The 19,328-nt window shown below is 26.1% G+C and overlaps 1 protein-coding gene across 2 annotated transcripts; it reads left to right on the top strand.

Moving 5' to 3' along the window:
- Positions 1 to 1,653: 1,653 nt before the first annotated feature.
- On the top strand, positions 1,654 to 17,858 carry LOC111039543 (sialin-like). 2 transcript variants are annotated; one of them, XM_022323097.1, is made up of 12 exons: positions 1,654 to 1,756; positions 9,254 to 9,332; positions 9,390 to 9,455; positions 9,581 to 9,759; positions 10,345 to 10,578; positions 14,480 to 14,567; positions 14,643 to 14,866; positions 14,947 to 15,102; positions 15,389 to 15,521; positions 16,016 to 16,254; positions 16,322 to 16,460; positions 16,849 to 17,858. In XM_022323097.1, the coding sequence occupies exons 3-12, from the start codon at positions 9,407 to 9,409 to the stop codon at positions 16,860 to 16,862; spliced, it is 1,455 nt and encodes a 484-aa protein (XP_022178789.1). In that variant the 5' UTR covers positions 1,654 to 1,756; positions 9,254 to 9,332; positions 9,390 to 9,406; the 3' UTR covers positions 16,863 to 17,858. The 2 variants fall into 2 exon arrangements, with proteins under 2 accessions (XP_022178789.1, XP_022178788.1); XM_022323096.1 differs by having other exon boundaries at positions 16,322 to 16,463.
- Positions 17,859 to 19,328: the final 1,470 nt, after the last annotated feature.

Raw genomic sequence — 19,328 nt, 5'->3', positions numbered from 1 at the left:
TGATATGAAACTTACCATTATTAGTCAAATGATAAAGTTATGGTATGTTGTAGATTTTCTTCTTCACACCAGTATTTCTCAATCAGATCAGTCTGATATAGCGTACTTATGTTTCCAATCTTTTCAGAATGTCTAATGATAGTATTTTTAACTTTTAGGTTATATCTATAACAATGAAATACCTCAATAGGTTTCGACCTTCGCTATATATATTTAAATTATTTATTTTTGTAAAAAACAAATTCCCCTTTGGTCATACTACATAGTGATATTCGGTATTTCACACTAGATTCATATATTATAAGTATCTGATAGATAAATACATTCATTTTTTAAGAAAAATTTTATTTCTTATGATAAAAATAGCCATTTTATACAACAATCATTTATGTGGCTATATGCCATATATTAGGTAAATATAATATATTGTATTGTAATTAAAATTGCATACTATTACCTATATCATTAATATGACAAATCTTAACCGGTTATGCAAGCTTACAAAAAAAAAAATACATTTATAAGCTTATTTAATGCGAACGAGCTGAAATATACAAAACCTTAAAACATAATTAACTAAAACAAATAACCAAATTATAAATATTTATAAATGTTTAATAATTGATAAATTTTACTATACTTAATAATGCTTATTATTAAGCTGGACATAACCGGATGGGTCATGACCCTATGACACCACATGTACCCGGCCTACTGTATGCCACTGATAATGGTTTTTGGCAGGGGTCTCCAACCAGTCGATCGATCTTCAGAGGAATACTGGTCGATAGTATTAAAAATGAATCACACCAATATCAGTTGATCACGTGTGCAATATTAAACACATTTTATATTTTATAAACAAAATAATGTATAGTATATTATAAAAAAAAAAATTGCGATTTTGAGGAAATAATAGAATCAAAATACTATTATTTAATTTATTATTATGCTGAATTTATAATAAATAATGTACCTAAATAAATAGTGGACGATCACAATATATTTAAACATTTTAAAGTAGTTCATTTGTTTGGAAAAGGTTGGAGACCCCTTGTTTATGGTATAGATAAGGTCCTAATATTATACAATTTATATTGTAGTATAATGTTTATTAATATGAAAATAGCACACGGTATTAATATATTTTTAATTTTAAGTCAAGTGAATTTAAGTAACTTAGGTATATTTTATTTATTACGTATCTTCTGTTAAACTATTCGATAAATCATAAGGTGAATCGAAAAAAAATATTTTTACCAAACATGTATTTTTATAATGAGTATTTAAATGTTTGAAAACATCCTAAATTTCTAAAAATACTATAATTAATAAAGGTTGGACAGAATAATTTCCTATATGGTTATATGCATCTGATAATGTGCCCATGTTAAATATTCATGTCATATAGGTGCCTTATCGGACAATTTATTTTGTACTTTTACTGTAATATAACTATTATAATATTAAATATGTGTAACGTATAAAACAATATAATATTATTACACAAACATAATCACAACATGCAACTTCATTCAGTAAAATGCAACTGTTATCATTATTGTTGTTTAATTAATATGTTTTAGATCGAGAAGTAATCAACGAAAAAGTGGTGGAAACAATTTCTTTACATATTCTGATGCCATCATGTCTGTGTAGCAACTAGCAAACCAAGTTCAGAGTTCTATTTAGTGGTTTTGTTACGAACAGTCGTCACGTGCCCATTGCTCAGACCTAACGCTTTGCCGAATGCTGGGTAAGTGTATATTTATTATTTATCAATAATTTTAAAATTAGAAATGTTTACAAAATGATAACGGGCATTTAACTACTATATTTTCTAAGATTAAAATATTTTAATTTTTAATATTTATCATATACTTAAGTTTTAAAATGAATAAGAATTTGTTCATCTAACGATCATGTGATATGACATATTTGATATTAACTCAGAAAGAGCAATGTAAATGTCTAAAATATGAAATTAACAATATACTGTTGCACTACAAAATTGTGTTTTATTAAATATCGATACAAAGTTAATTTATGGTTCAAGTTAAAAAAATACAATCATTCGTATAAAATTGTTTAAAGTAGACACCTACCGGTGTCAAATGTCTAAATATTAAGGTTTTTATGGCAAATTAAAATATTAAATATTTAAGTTTAGAAGATCATTTTGTTATCATGTAACTATTTTAATATTTTGATAATGTTTAAATAATCACCAACCAATAGTCATTGTATTAATTTCTATCATATCTATCTAATAATTTATATTAATAAGTTAAAAAATTGAGTCAATGAAATTACATTGATAATGCCCCCTGCAATAGTGTAAACAATTTTAATATTCATTATTATTATTGAACGATAAAATTGTTTTTTTAAATATAAATTTTAGTTTTTATTTAATATCAATAATCATCAATAATATTATTATTTGACATTCTTAATGTTTTATTTTTATAATGTAATGTCAATACTATATACATACTGTAGTATAATTTTTTTTGTAATACCTAGTAGTAAATATAATAACTACAGTAATAATTGATAGAAGTCATTTTGTTTTTATTTATTTTGTTTTATTTTAATTATAATTTATAGAGATAAGTAAAAAAAAAACTCTACTATAAAACGTGACGTGTAAGTATGTGGCCCGCTGGTAATTTGAGTTTGAGACCACTGTGTTAGTGCATCTACATATGTATACGTAAGATTTATTATCGTTTATCACATTTATACCAGTATATTATTGTAAATTTAAATACCATAATTTTATCAAAATATTTTATTTTAGGTATAGGTAATTTAAAAATAATTAAAGTTGTTCTAATGAATACATTTCATTTTTATGGTAGTAGTTTTTAATAATTTTTTTTAACCGTCGATGATCAAAAAATTAAAATTTTACTTTTAATTTATGTACCTTACGATCAAGGTGTCTTAATGAAGTGATACACTTAATAAAATATACTTTTATAAATAAATTGTGTTATTTTTTGTTAAAAAAAGTTACCATCTGTATTTTTTTAACACAATGAGTAAATATGATAAATTGATAACATTATAAACAATAACAATAAATAAACTTAGAAAGAGTCATGACGAGGAAAGCCTGTAGGTATTCGTTGAAGACTCTTCAGCAAAAAAATTTGCCAACAAAATACTTATCTTAAAATAGATCTCGACTCCAGAATATTTAAAGGTGACATGAAGGGTGAACAGTGTGCAAGATAGATTAAAGTTAGTGGATTAGGGCGATGTAGTAGTTTAGAATGAAACTTATATTGTAGGTAATCATTTTAGGCCAGTTGGTCAACAGTTTAAATTTTTTAATTCTTTATATGCAGAGATACATTGCCTATTAATTACGTACCGAAGGGACTGAGGCTATAATTCAATAATAGGTGTATTTTTATACATTATTTATGAACTACAAATATTATAATCATGTTTTGAAAAATGTTAATTCATAAATATTTCTCAAAATATACTCGAATATTGATTTATGGGATTTGCTGTTACTTGCTATTATATTTTTGTTGATTAACTCCTTATAATTTTATAAGCAGTTACTGAGTTACCTAGTAGTTTAGTACCAAAACTATTTTCAATTTGAAAGTATTAAAATTTTAATTTCAATATTCAATAATATAAGTGATAAGTAATAACTAATAATACTACATAATGTATGTAAATGAGATTACTTATCACTTAGGAAGCTATAAATTCTTATAGTGATGCGACTACTGCCCGCATGTAGTATATAGTCGCCAACTTGCACACCCACACCAATAAACTATTATCTTAGATAATATATTTATATCATAGGTATCTAGAAACCAATTATTAATAATATTATGGTATTTCAATTTTTTACTATAATACATTTTAGACGAAGGCCTCGGAGAAAGACAACTTATAAAACAATATTACATTTTAATACTGCTTGTAATTTAAAAAAAATAGTGATATAAATTAAAAAAACAGAAGTAGTTCGAACATATTATATACTTTTTGTTTTTTTCTGACTAATATTCGTTATAAGCATGTATGACGTATGCAGGCAATATATTGATAAAATAATTTTTTAAATGTATATATATACCCAAGACTTAATAAACGTAAATACAAATTATAAAATAGTATTAGACGTGTCGAATCAACTTATAATTTCTATAAAATTTAATATGGATAATAAGTATTAAAAAAACCGGATTTCATGCACCTTTTATTATATTTATATTATACCTATGCAATATTAAAGTATAGTGTTATAAATTGTACAGTATAAAAATGTTTATAGCTAAACAATTTATTATTGACAGTTGCCGATTATATTAAATATAATAATAAATCTGAAAAGTATGTAGGTATATTATATACAATACATATAATATATTCGTTATTATTTTATACTGTCTATTCAAATTGGGTTGAGGTTAATCATAATTATTTTGTTGGGCATCTATCAATGTAATAACTAATAAATTAATGTTAAATTCTTACAAATATAGACACGGTAAGCGAATTTTAATTAAGGAGGACAGGATCACTATAATGTCCTTGAGTCAGAAAAATATTCGAATTACGATAACGATAGATTTTAGTAGATTCAATTTGTGATTGTAATATTTTCTCTTGATTATCGTCAATCTCATCTCCGCCTGTTATCGATGACTAATCGTATTGTATAGAAATAACATTAACAAGTGACATTATTAGTATTAGGAAGGGTCTATTATGCAATGGTGCATATTATATATTATAATTAATTCCATAACAGACACAACTTCTAAATGTAGTGTTATAGATACCTAATAATAATTATAACCATATCAGTATTCAGTTATGATTTAAGTGATATATTATGTTTTCAAATTAATTTAAGAGTAAATGCACATTTTGTTTTTAAATAAAAACATTTTCTTTTAGTTTTTTCTTACTATTCTTTTTTTCATATTTTAATCAGTTATTTTAATTTGAATTATTTAATCAAAGTAATAAAAGATAGGCATAGAAAGTAGAAATTCTTAAGCATTAAAAGACAAAAGTAAACAATTCAATAACCTAGCAAAGAAAATTACCTATATATATATATAGGTAATTTCTTTTAAATTTCTTTATTTAAGTTTTCCTGAAATTATGTCATCTAAACTTATTGTTAAAGGAATTTATATAAGTAATAGGTACACAAGTCTAATATTAAAAAAAAAAAATTAAAATTTCGATCAAATGAATTATACTGATTGACCTATCGATATGATAAAGCAACATGTACATAAGATCATTGACTTATAACGCTCTAAAAACATAATTTATTTGCACCATTATTTATTTTATATTTAATACGAACTGCCATACAGTGTATACTTCAAGCTTCGACGTAACACAAAGCAGAGGTAACTATGCCATGTAAATATGTAATATTATTATTATTACACGTATACTGTATACTCGGTGCACATTATATTAAAAACAGAATGTAAAATACTACAATTTGCATGTATAATAGCCACTAGGTATATTTTAATAACACCTTTAATATTTCATATATAATTCACTTATATAACATTTTGATTTGCGATTATAACATAATATATGATACTTTTACTATAAAAAATATAGAATTCTTTATAGGTATTGTAAAATATATCAATCAAGAGAAATGTCAATACATATTATACATACGAATTATGGCAGTGCATTGTGGTCATACCATAATCGTAAAAGATCTCGTCATGAATAAGGTTCACTGTTTCTTTTTTCTTTTCTCTTTTAACTTTTTATGACTAGTGTCGAGTACTAACAAATTCATTTAGATATTCTCCTTCCCACGTCTTTTAAATGAAACATATTATATTAGACCATAAGTACCGCTATATTTGTCGCTTTATGAATGGATAATTGAGTAGTTATTGCATTTAATCTACTATTATAATATAGTCGTTATTGACTAATACAAGCAGCCACTTTAGTATACATAAATATAATGGCGAACCGTGTCAAGGCAATATTTAGCCGGCAGCACTACCCCAAAATTATAATAATAAATTATTATGAATGAAAGACGAACAGAATACTAAATTCATCTACTTAGCCTTAGGAGCTAAAGCAGTTCAAATAAGTATTTAGAAATTCAACTTCCAGATCATAAATAATATAAAATAAGTAAAAAATGTCATTGAAATTGTAGTTATTAACTAACATGTTTATATCATTATTAAGCCGTGGATTAATATTTCTAAACATTATTTGGTTACCTAATGTGTTCAGGTATTCTTTAAAATTATAATAACAATAGATAAGTATTCGTTAAATTATTGAATTATTTATAATTAAGTTGGAGATTCTTTTCTAAAACATAAATATTTAACACCTGTCCATAAAAAATGCCTAAATTATGAGGGATTTCAAACGCAGCCATATTATTATTATACTCACATTGCCAATATGATAGATCGTCGAAATAAATTGACAATTTGTATAAAAAGTGAATCAAAAAAATATTAACAGTCTATCTATGGCCCAAAAATTGTGAAAATCGGTTTAAGATTATTTCACAACTTTATTTAATGTATTATTGATTTCTGAATCAAAACATAATTAACAAAATGGCTTTAATTAAAAACAGCTATGTCGTACATTTTACAAGTGATGACTGTTTTAAAAATGTATTTTTAATAAAATTCATACTATGATACTATCTACTATGATAATTATTAATTTGTAGTGAAAATATAATTATAGATAATTGTTGTAGACAAATAATAGTACTATGAGTAAATTATGATTTAACATAGATAGTTAAACTATACGTGCTAATATTTTAACATAGTATGGCATGTCATTTTCTAGTTAATTAAGCTTTTATAAGGTTCAAACAATGTAAATCGTTAAACTTCGTACGATACGCCGCATGCCCGCGTGTAATCAAGTATTCAAGCGCTTTAAAAAATGTCAAAATTGTGAACTGAAGAACGAACCATGTGAGGTGTGACACTGTGACGAATTCACGCAAAATAATTTTGTCAATTCACCCTGAAATGACTGTCATTCTACAAATTCAAAAGGGTTATTAAACATTATGTAAATAAACATATACACTTAAATATATACATCAAGCAAATAATTAACTCAAAACACATTGCCATCCTGGTAAATTCTTAATAAATTATAACTGAAATATTTCTTAAGCACTTGATAAATGATAATAAGCCAGATTTGGGGAAGAGGTGAGCTATTGGACGACATCCGACATATAAATGTAAAATACTTATACAAGTATATAGCATATTGCACTCTTAAAAATGTTTAGGCAAACTTACCTGAATTGAGGTTTCAAATTGTTTCAAATATCAATGGGTTATCTATTTAATTTTTAATTTTATACTCATGATAGAATTTTATAATTTTTGTTTTTATAACACTTGACATTTTAATACAAATGTAAGGATAATATGTTTAAAGTTTTGTCCTTAAATAATGTTTGCTTTAACATTTTTATGAGCTTTTATCTACAACCTACAGTCTTAGAGACATTTACATATATTTCATGATTGCCTTCTACAAGGTTGTACTTATATGGGAAATAAGTTGAACGTATTTTGTCTCATTCACTCGAGTAGTCATGTCAGCTTAAGTATCTTTAATGTTATATTGTTATAGCACTTAATTAACTTGAAAACAACTATACATCATTTTGAAAAATATATAAACATTAAATAGAGCAGATAAGTTTATAATACGTTTTTTTTTAAATTTAACCGCTTATGTAACGATTTGTGAGTAGTAATTTTCTAGGTTTTATAAAATTTGTTAGAATATAACGTAATTAATTTTGAATTAATAGTCTTAAATGTTACCAACACTACACATTTCTACCAAAAATAAATGTATAAAAAAATGTATTAATCTGTTTATTTTAACCAAGCTACAGGTAAAATTCAATTTTATAACTTTGGTTATACAACCGTGCTTTATCTTAAACAGAAAACACTACTGTAACAACACTCTATATAATAGAGTGAGTAGTAAAGCATTATCGTGTTATTTATTTATTTACTTTTTTGTTTAAAATCTGTAACTCATCTATAAGGATTTATATTGTATTACAATTTTTCTCCAAAAAAATATTAAAAAACATTTTTTTTTACAATAGAAAATTATTTTATAACGATGTTACGTCATTTTTAGTACCTATAAAAAATATAGATACAATAAATGTATACTCTTAGATTATATTTTGAACAGAATCGTAAACTTTTTTAAGAACATTTTGAAAAATATTAAATAGTGAACGCATACATTTATTTATTGTTCGTGTTAAGACATACTCTAAAATAATTATCAGGTAACAAAGTAGCTAGGTATGGCCTGATTACAGAAATGGATAACTTTTAAACATCTATCATAGTTATTGGACAACTGATAAATTAAAAATATATAATTATCACTAATTCACCATTCACAGTCTTGTTATCGTAGTTATAATTAAAAGAAAGTTTCGGTTACAGATTATTAAGAATTTGAATTGCGATGAAACGAATATTATAAACTTGAAAAAAATTATCTCTTCATGTTGTAGGTACCTACGCTTTTGTATAATACATCTTTTATATAAACCTTAATACCTTATTTACAATATAACATATAAGTTATCATTGAATTACAATCGCCTAAAACGTGTGATCTAGTCATAACCATAACATTATTTTGTTTCAATCATTTCTTACAGGTATTTATCGGTATATTTCATATTGATGATAAAACTTGTGTATAGAAGAACATTTTTTAAATTGTAGAGTTTTGTACAATTTTAAATTCAAATGCGTAATGTGAAATAAAGAAAAAGAAAAGACCATCTCACTTTTGCATAATTTGAATTTTAGAATTAGTTTAGGTTTAGACTCATATTCAAACAGTAATGTTAATTATTAGAAACAATGTTTTATATTTTACTGTCAGAAATACTAAATGTAAATTTTGTCATATATGACCTACGATTGTCATTGTTTAAGATGATAAGGTCGACAAATAGATTTCTGGTTACTGAGGACGGGTTTTTATACTGTTTAAATATGTTTGCTATTACTATGCTGATGCTGTAGGTACATCATTATCTGCATAATATATACACACTGCATATTAATGTAACCGTCGTCGTTCAACTATTCTCTTACTTGCTTTGAGGTTTTCGACATTTCTCTCAAATGCAGTAATTTTATTTTACTTTTTATTTTTTTAGATTGGTTGTACCTATTTATTGTTTTGCCTGAACAACTCACAATTGTATGATTCCGTATTTTTTTCTAGTGTGTTTGTGGGTAAGATTAATTTTTGTAATTTTTATTTATTCATATTAAAAGTATATAATTTTTCAGAAACTAAAATCACAATCATGGAATCAAAAAATAGGAGGCCTTCAGAAACGAGGTCGATTATAGACAGTTAGTTGTATAAATATTATTAATGAAATGTACCAATTATAACAGAGCTAACAATTGAAATATATCTATTATATTTTATAAATAACAATAACAATAATTTTTTATTAAATCATTTTTTTTAATAGGTGCTTGTTCAAAGCGTTATGTTATAGCCATCATGGGATTCATAGGCATTGCTAATGCATATGCTATGCGTTCAGTACTGAGTGTAGCTATTACTGAAATGGTAGAAGACATTCATAGAACAGCTATAGACCCTAATGGGTGTCCAGGACCTATAAAATCGGCAAACACCACGAATCCTGTATGTTCATTTAATTTGTCTTACAATTATTGTATAAGGTACCTGTAATAAAAAACTAATCGCTAACAAAATTAAAAAATTGAGCCGGATGCAAATCTATATGATTATTGGGCTTTTATTTGCTCACCAAGCCAATGCGTTGCATAATGTGCACATTTGAGACATTTAAACGACAGTTAAACATGATCGTACTAAGCAACTGATTAAAAAATAATATAATTCAATTTACAGTATTATTATTTGTTCTACTCATAAAAAAATAAATACCTATCTAAGTAAAAATTGAATGGACATAATAATGATTACCTAATAAGTATGAATAACTTAGTATGAAAATGTCTAGTGCCTATATACCTAATGAATAAATTGTATTGTAAGTAATTTAAAGATTACTTTATCATTAATATTTCAAGTTATAAAATTCGTTATCTGTAAAATATTATTGTACATAGGTATTAATATTCGTACGAACGGACTAGCGTTAACTAGCTACATTGATTTTGTTTTAGTAGAATTTATGAAATTTACCTCTTTGATTTGTTTAAATAATTTATTCTAATATTATATTTTTATGTTTCTTTGCAGAACGCCGAGTTTGATTGGTCCGAAACACTTCAGGGGCATATCCTTGGTGCTTTCTACTATGGATATGTATTTGCTCAGATACCAGGAGGTATATTGGCACAAAAATATGGAGGTAAACATGTGTTCGGTGTAGGTATTTTCCTGACCGCTGTTCTTACGCTATTAACGCCACTTGCCGCCAGGATCGGTCCCGCGTACATGATCGGCGTTAGAGTACTTGAAGGTGTTGGTGAAGTAAGTGTCTTTACGAATTTAAGACAAATTATTATAATTCCATTTTTGGGTTCGAAAGAATAATTAAGAATAATTTGATCATTTTTTTTTGTAACTTAATGTATTGTTACTGTTACGAATTACGTCACGTGACACACGGCAGTCGATTGTGACAACAAAACTCCACATTTAAGTGAAATGTGTTATAGTTTTTAGAAAATGTACTTTATAGTTAATAAATTATTATACATGGTATATATTATAATCTAAAGGCAGAGCAGCTTATTTTCCAGTCAATATATCCAACTTTGATCTTTTAAATTTGGATATTTGGAACGAAATAAGTAGTTTGATATAATTTGTTCCAATAAATTACCGGACAGTGATAAAATGTAGGAATAACAATTGTTCACAAATGCATATGGGAAATGTAATTTATTTTATAAATACAAATGTATATATATATATATGTTATTATTAGAATAGTAAATAATTAGTAATATAATCATTATTGTTATTAAGTAAATACAGAAAATATGATAACCTCTTCAATTTGAAATGTCATAATAGCGAAACTGCACTAGTGAATAGAATAAACTCTAAAGCAAATTTGTTTGATGATAATACTAAAACAATGGTAATAATATTTACTATAGTAATTTTTATGATTTATGAGTTAGTATTAAATATTTTAATTATATTTAAGATTTAGCTGCAATTTAGCTTCTGTCGAGTTGTGTAAAATTCTTTGACAGATAGGTAATTATAGTAGCTGTATATGCATTAGGTAAACATGTTTGAATCAAATTATCTATATTATAATTTAAATAAAAATAACTATTAATTTACACCATTAATACTTTGGTCGATATTTCACTCTGGCATAACTCGTATTATTACTTAAAATAATAAAGAAAGAATAAAAAACACCATTCATATTTTTCTCCGGAATATTTGAGATTCTGAGTTGTGTGATAAATGTATTGATTGATGCGTTGATCTTTATAATGATGTGTGTTTTCGATTTTGTTTTTGCCATTTGTACTTTTTAGAACAGTAACAATGTTTCAATTTTCTTCAACGGCATATTTTCTGGTAGGAAAGTGAATCTAGTTGGTACATTGGAGTGCTCCAATAGTTTTTAAAAGTGTCAGGGAAAACAAACAAAAAATTAAGGAAAAACTGAGATTTTTACTCGAAACCAGTTTTTGAAAAAATCAATTTTGTTTTTTAGAGTAACTCTAGATACATGCAATTTTCACTGAATTTTTATGATAAAAATTTCCATGCATCATGCAATTTTCGAAAAATTGTGACTTTTTTGAGCCATTTATAGGCATAAGAAAATTTCAAATTGTATTAATTTTTTTAATTACTTACGATAGCAAATATTACCCTCGGTCAAAAAACTTTAAACATTTTTGTGAGAGTTATAAGTTAGAATTTTGACTAAAATTCATCAAAATCATGAAAATTTGCAAATGATTTCAGGTTAGAAATTTATAAAAAATTGTATGAAGTATTTTTAAGGTTTAAAAATTTCATATGAAATTCCTCATACGTTTTCTGAGCTTTAACAAAAAAAAAAGTTCACTGGAAAGTCAAATTAATTAATTAATTAACAGTACAAAACTATTAAAGTATTGACTAATAGAATAGATGCACTCAACCAAAACAATATAATTACATATTAAAAATAATGAGTGGTTGGTAGAATGAGAGGTTTCTCCTCCTTACTAAAATATTACAATATCACCATGAATTAGATTCTATTCATTTTTCATTTGTTGACAAGTATTTGCGATTCCAAAATAAACGATTCCAAACAATAATAATAATTATTACAATATTACCTATACATTTTATCCGGAAACAGTAAATTGAGCTTACGAAACAAAAAGCGATTGATTATTCAATAGGTAGTATGAGGTAATTACTTAATAAGTAGGATTCATCATATAATTGTTTTTAGTCAAGAGGTCATGGTTTCGTCTATGTGATAAGTTTAGAAAATGATTGTTCTAAGGAGTTTATTGTTGTAATTTGATTAATTACATTGCAATATCTAATACATGTTTCTACCTACGTGATTTTTAAACGCAATGGCTCCTCATAATTTTTATTGTATAAGAATAAATTTAGATTACAGGACATGAATTTATTTATACAAACGTTAATTCCATTTTCTGTATCATATATAAAAAAAACAACTGGACATGGATTTTTTTTATTGGATTTATGAAAGCAATATATTTCACTTTTGAAATATGGAGAATTTTGAATTATGAATAGCTGTTCCAGTAAATAGAGTTGTTTTTTCTTAACTATTTTAGTAATCAGTTTTTTCTATTACTCATTCTTGAAACCTTGAATACATTGTTTCCTAAAGTCATAGTATTTTTCAAAAATGTAAACAAAACACAATGTCGTAACAATAACCAGGGCAAAATGCGCATAAGTATTAGCTAGGTTGGTATTGAAAATTAAGTTTTTTTATTGTATGTAGAAATTTGACAAAATATTTAAACTTTATGTAAATAATTATAAATTCACTCAGTAAAATGGCACTAGCTGGCTATATATATTTACTGTGTTTGAAAAACATAAATTATTTTTTGTTAAACACGTTTTTCAAAAATAATAATTGCTATCAAAAGTATATTTTTTTATGAATCAATTACATCTTACATATTAAGGTGTTATTTATTATCATACGGACATAATCGAGTACCATAATATATTATACTTATTAATTTATTGCACAAGAACGAAACACCGGAAACCGTGTCACTGTTTAAATTCCATTTTATTATCTTGCGTATGGAATTAAAAAGCATAAAACATTGTTGAAAGTTATATCCATATTCAAACTGTAATACATTTTTAAAAAATAAATATAATTTATCATGCTTGAAGTAATTGGAAATAAGTCATTTTTATTCAAAAATGAATAACCATAGATGCATGAAATTACATGATAATTTTCAATATATTTTTGACTTTTTTTAGCTAACTTTAGTTTTTTAATTTATGTTGAAACAGTTTTTTCTAAATTAAGACTGAAAATTAAATAAATCAAGTTCCTTATAAGTTTTTATTTCCCATATCAAAAAATATTGAAATTGTATAGTCAAGTTTTTTTTAAAACGTTTTAAGTTAAAATGTTGATGCCATTGGGTATTTAAATGATTTCTCTTCAAACATTTTTAGTAAATTTGTTATAATTCCAAAACAACAATCATAGAATCTTGAAACATTAAATTATTAGCCAGTATTAGATACAGTGGAGCATCGAATACCCGTACTAATTGGGGGTGCCGATTATCGATTTGTGCGATTCGTGTCGATTCATTAAACAATGATTAAATAATATGCAGTAAACATGAATTTAAATGTATTATATAATACGTATAATGTATATACAGTGACGGATCCAGAGGAGGGTTTAGGGGCCCAGGTTACCCAAACATGTTATTCCTCCAATTTTTTTTATAACTCTAAAGATTCTAATATTACTATATTCCATATTTTGCATTTTGTTATTTAAAATATAATCAATAATTTACCTATTATATTAAGATTACCTATAATAATTTTAGAAAAAAAATTTTAAATTAAGAATAAAGTGTCTATTGTAATAATTGTAATTGTATTTGGGTTGAAAATAAATTGTTGACTACCCCCCCCCCCCAGATCTTTGCTCGAGATGCGTGTCATATATACCCATGTAATTTAAAATACAACAATAATGTACATATAAACTGGAATCTATGAATACATTTATGTAACAATTTGACACATTGAAACATCAAACAAATTGATATATTTTATACTTAAAGCATAAACAATACAATTTGAAACTTAATAGATTGTAATTCTTTATGAAACTTAGAAAATACGATATATGAATGTGTTTTTACAGGGCCCCACGATTCCAGCAATGAATGCTTTGTTGGCTCAATGGGTGCCTATCGGTGAACGATCACGTATAGGATCATTTGTATTTGCTGGTAAATATTAACTAAATAAAATATATCAATTATTATTAACCAAACAGAAGTTAAGAGTCTTGCTGTTGTAATCAGGAAATATGATTGGCACGATCGTGGCTCAAAGTTCAGCTGGGTATTTGCTTAAGATTACCGATGACAATTGGCCTTTGGTGTTTTATGTTTGTGGAGTCGTAGGGTTGATTTGGTATGTCTTCTGGAACCTGTTGGTATATAGTTCACCGAGTGAACACCCCACAATAACCGATTACGAACTTACATATTTAGAACGTAATCTGAAAGGAGTAAATAAAAATAAAGTAAATATTCATTTTTCGTACTCATTATTACAGTTTTACTTGTTTATTCAGATTCTAAACTTACATTTATTTATTTTCAGAATACATTAAAATCTACACCATGGATGTCAATGCTATCATCTGGCCCCATGTGGGGATTAATGATAGGTCAAATCGCCCACGACTGGGCTTTATTCATGATAAATGCTGATTTGCCAAAGTATATGAAGAGTGTCATGAAATTTTCGATAGCAGAAGTGAGAAAACAAAATTTATACAATAATTATAAATTATAGTATACTTTCGATTATGATTTTAAATTTGTTGTATTTTTGTGTTATACCCATATATTTAAGATGACATATATTTTTATAGTTTTTACAATATTTTACAAATCATTGTAAATTCTAGAGTTTTTAATTGATATTTTTCTTATAACATACCCATACACAATATTATGTATTTTACTATCACATATCTAATAATATTAGGAACATTTTATACTAACAGCAATTGAATAAGATAATTATTTTTATTTTTTAGACCGGTGTATGGAGCTCAATGCCGCATGTATTGATGTGGGTTTTTGCCATATTAACAGGATGGTTAAGTGACTATTTAATATCCAACGGAAAATTGGGAATATTACAACAGAGAAGACTATTCTCGACCATAGGTATAATTGTAATATTTTTATTTATTACAGCTGCGTTTTGTAAAATCGTTTTTCTAAATTTATAGAGTTTCACATACAAACTAACTGTCATAGACCATAGTTATGCTAATTTACATATAATTATATTTAGTATTTACTAGTTAGTACAACAAAATTGTGTTGTGTTAATTGAGATTTATAAGAAAATATTTAAATCTAAATTTCACAAACTTGAAACTATTAAATGGTTTTTGGAATAACTTAGAATTCAGCTTGATTTCTAATATTAGAAGAATTTATTTAGACTTTTAAATCTTCAGTTTTGTACTTTTGATGCATTGGGCGAAATTAAGCACGAGTTCCCGATATCCCCCCCTTTTTTTTAACGTCGTCTCAAAGAATTGCTGCTGGCATTGATTCTCCTCCGGACGCAATCGTTATATAATCTCCCCCTGATATTCCCCTATGTTGACCATTGAATTGTAATTGCTACCAACAAATTTGTTCATTTTTAGCTTGTATTGGGCCTATGTTGGGGACACTAGCAGCATCGTACGCCGGTTGCGACAAGATAAAAGTAGTCGTTCTATTCACCATTGGTATGGCCACTATGGGTTTCTTTTATTCAAGCATGAAAGTTAATGTAATGGATTTGAGTCCAAATTATGCTGGCCCTGCAATGGCCATGGTAAACGGAGTTGGAGCTGTCGCTGGAATCGTTTCGCCTCCTCTCATTGGATATCTTATACCAAATGTAATAAATAGATGGGATATTTTTTTATAATAATTATTTGTCACTGTTGTATGATTTTTATTTACAGAATACATTATTGGAATGGCGTAACGTGTTCTGGATTAGTGGTGGTGTAGTAATCGTAGCGAACTCGATATATTTGGTATTGGCCTCGGCATCCATACAGTGGTGGAATGATCCAGTGCCGAGTTGCGAGACTGATGATGGTGGTGAATAATTTATAATAATAATAATTCATTGTACTAAAGTCGCATTCATCGAGTCAAATATTTTGGCAATGATTGATGTCATACATCAGATGATCGAATTAACGTGATAAATATTCAAATTATCAGTACACATTTGTTCTTATTTTATCTCATTTATTTTTTTTTATATTAGTAGGTAGCTTACAAAATGAAATTTGATTTTCACATACAATAAATCAAAATATTTTTAAGTATTTAAGTTCGTAACCAGACATTTGATTTGGCTTTATTTTATAATATTATGATCTAAGCTGAAAAAGACATTATTTGTCATTTGCACAAATATAAATAATAGCCTTTTAAAGAAATACACTATACAATTTGTACATTTTTTTAAATGTTCCAGATACTGATTTGTAAGAAATGTGTTTATTGAGAAGTTTTTGTTCAAACAGCTGAGAACATTATTTAAGATGTGATAGACGGGGACAGTGTGACTATATTACATTATGCAATCAAGCTTAATTTTGATATATTGATAACAAATCTATTTTGATTTGTTGCATTGATAATTGATATTCAAATTATTGGAGTGCTACAGCAGTGGAAATATTTTTAGACATGAATTGATTTTTCATTAACATATTTTAGATAAGATTTAAATCAGATTTTTCAACTGTACTTGAGTAATTTAAAATATAAGTATGAAATCTTATTTTGAAATACAATAAGTACGTGGTTGAAATGTAAACATATAATTCATAAATTGTGAAAGAATAATTGAAATTCCACTTTGTGTACCAATATATTATATTTGTTTAAAAGGTTACTCTAGTCATAGTTTTAATTTCAGACTATGTACGTCGATACACTCTTACGTAGATGTAATGTTTGTTGCCTATATGTTTGTGTTAATAATTAAAGTATTAAACCATCAGTAGTTCACTTATAGTTAGAATCTTCTTAATTCTTATAGATTTTAGCAAACATTAAAGTTTAGTGACTAAACCATGTCGATTATACGTTCATGCTGATATTTTCAGTGTAAAGATAGTAATAATTTAAGAATACTTTAGAATAGTAATTTTATTTAATTTTATTTATATTTTCATGAGTTTGAACTTTATTATACTAATTTATTACTCATAATATTTACATTGTCAATATTTTTATTTATTAAATATTATTGATAAGTGATAAGTGATAACTGTATAAATACAATTGATTAACATATTCATGATATTGAGTGATAGTATGTATTCGTAACTTACCTTGAATAGAAATACTTTATAATATCATACAATACCTTAGTAACTATATTTAAGTAGAACTTACTTTTTGTTAACTTAATATTATTTCATTGTGGTAATGTAATAGTTTTAAGATTGTACCTGAATAAATATTTAGAAGTATAAATATGTGTTTACATATTTTGGTGATGTTTACTATCTACACAAATCACATTATATTTGTTGAATGAACCAGTATTGCTTGAATATTACAAAATCGTTGTATTTAAGCAAACAATAGCTGCATGTTTATCTATACGTAAGGAAATATTGTTATTTACTCTAGGATTATTTTTACCTCAGATATGGTTTTACCTAATTATGTTCAGTAGTTTGCTGTAGTTATTCGTAAAAAGATATGAGATATATATAAAATATTAAACTCTATATAATAATATTATAGTATTAATATGAATCTTATAAAAATTCAACCTCTTTATTTTAATATTTGGTTATTAATATTAATTTGCCTCTAATTTCAGTAGATTTTTATGATTTTTGAATACAACAATAATTAACAACTTTAGACGTTTGAACTATTTACCTTTAGTCATTACCTAAGTGATTTAATGTTTATCGTTTATGAATAGAAATTGAACATACATCGTATAAACAGTAAAACGGCCATAATGTGTTTTATGTTAACTGCCGCGCGCTAAAAGTAAGTTCGATTAAGGATGGTATATTCCCCTAATTTAAGTTCTTGTGCTAGTACGACGTGGTTCAAAATGTAGAGAAAAAGAATAGTTGTTTATGAAACTTAGGTTTACTAATATCTAAACATTTACAGTTTTACAAAAACGCATGCGTTTAGAACGGCGCTTCGGGTAGGCAATTTAGTAACTAATATTCTGTGTGAAGGTAGGAATGTAATTGTTTTATTCCATTATGTTTCGAATTTTTTACTGACATGAACAATAACATGTCTTTTTAGCAACTCTTCTTTTGTACACTTGTTCCCAGTTGCTATGGTGACGTAATTTGATACTATGACGAGTGTGACGAACATGTACAAATAAATATAACTATTTTTCGAATACCATGAGATTAAAAATACATGTCTGAGTTCCAATGTTTAACTCTCCAGCACTCCTAACTTAAACGTTACTAATTTCTTATAGATTTTAGTACAATCGACGAATTTTGGGATACAATTCTGAATTTTGGAACAAACGGAGTAAATCTTATAACTTAACCCAATTGTCCCTCTGTGTCTTGTGACCTAATCTAGCCTAGAATATTAAAGCCTATATAAACTTAACAAAAGTTTAGTTGGTTTAGTGTATTTTGTGGTATTTACTGGTGTAGATATTATTATAGTGATTAGTGAGTTACTATCTGGGTAATATGGTAACTGGTACAAATATTAGGATCTACATTCAGGAAAAAATATTCAATCGAGAAGAATGTCTGAGAAAAAAATATTCGAACGGAAAGTGTATGACTGATTTATATAGTTAGATATAATGTATAATATATATGCTTACAAATTTATAGTTAAACTATACAGTTATTGATAATAAATTGATACATACATATATATAAATAGCAAACACAGTCTCAATAATGTTCATTTATAAATTCCTTGACACAAATA

Source organism: Myzus persicae, unplaced genomic scaffold (assembly GCF_001856785.1).
Source record: "Myzus persicae strain clone G006 unplaced genomic scaffold, MPER_G0061.0, whole genome shotgun sequence".
Classification (NCBI taxonomy): domain Eukaryota; kingdom Metazoa; phylum Arthropoda; class Insecta; order Hemiptera; family Aphididae; genus Myzus; species Myzus persicae.
Note: the sequence above shows the minus strand (reverse complement) of the source record. Positions and strands in the feature narration are given on the sequence as shown.

Excerpts from the sequence above, each read along its gene's own strand:
- LOC111039543 (XM_022323096.1), top strand. The coding sequence starts at position 9,407 with ATGGAATCAAAAAATAGGAGGCCTTCAGAAACGAGGTCGATTATAGAC. Across the intron at positions 14,867-14,946 it reads AAGGAGTAAATAAAAATAAA|AATACATTAAAATCTACACC; the intron begins GTAAATATTCAT and ends ATTTATTTTCAG. Across the intron at positions 15,103-15,388 it reads TGAAATTTTCGATAGCAGAA|ACCGGTGTATGGAGCTCAAT; the intron begins GTGAGAAAACAA and ends TTTATTTTTTAG.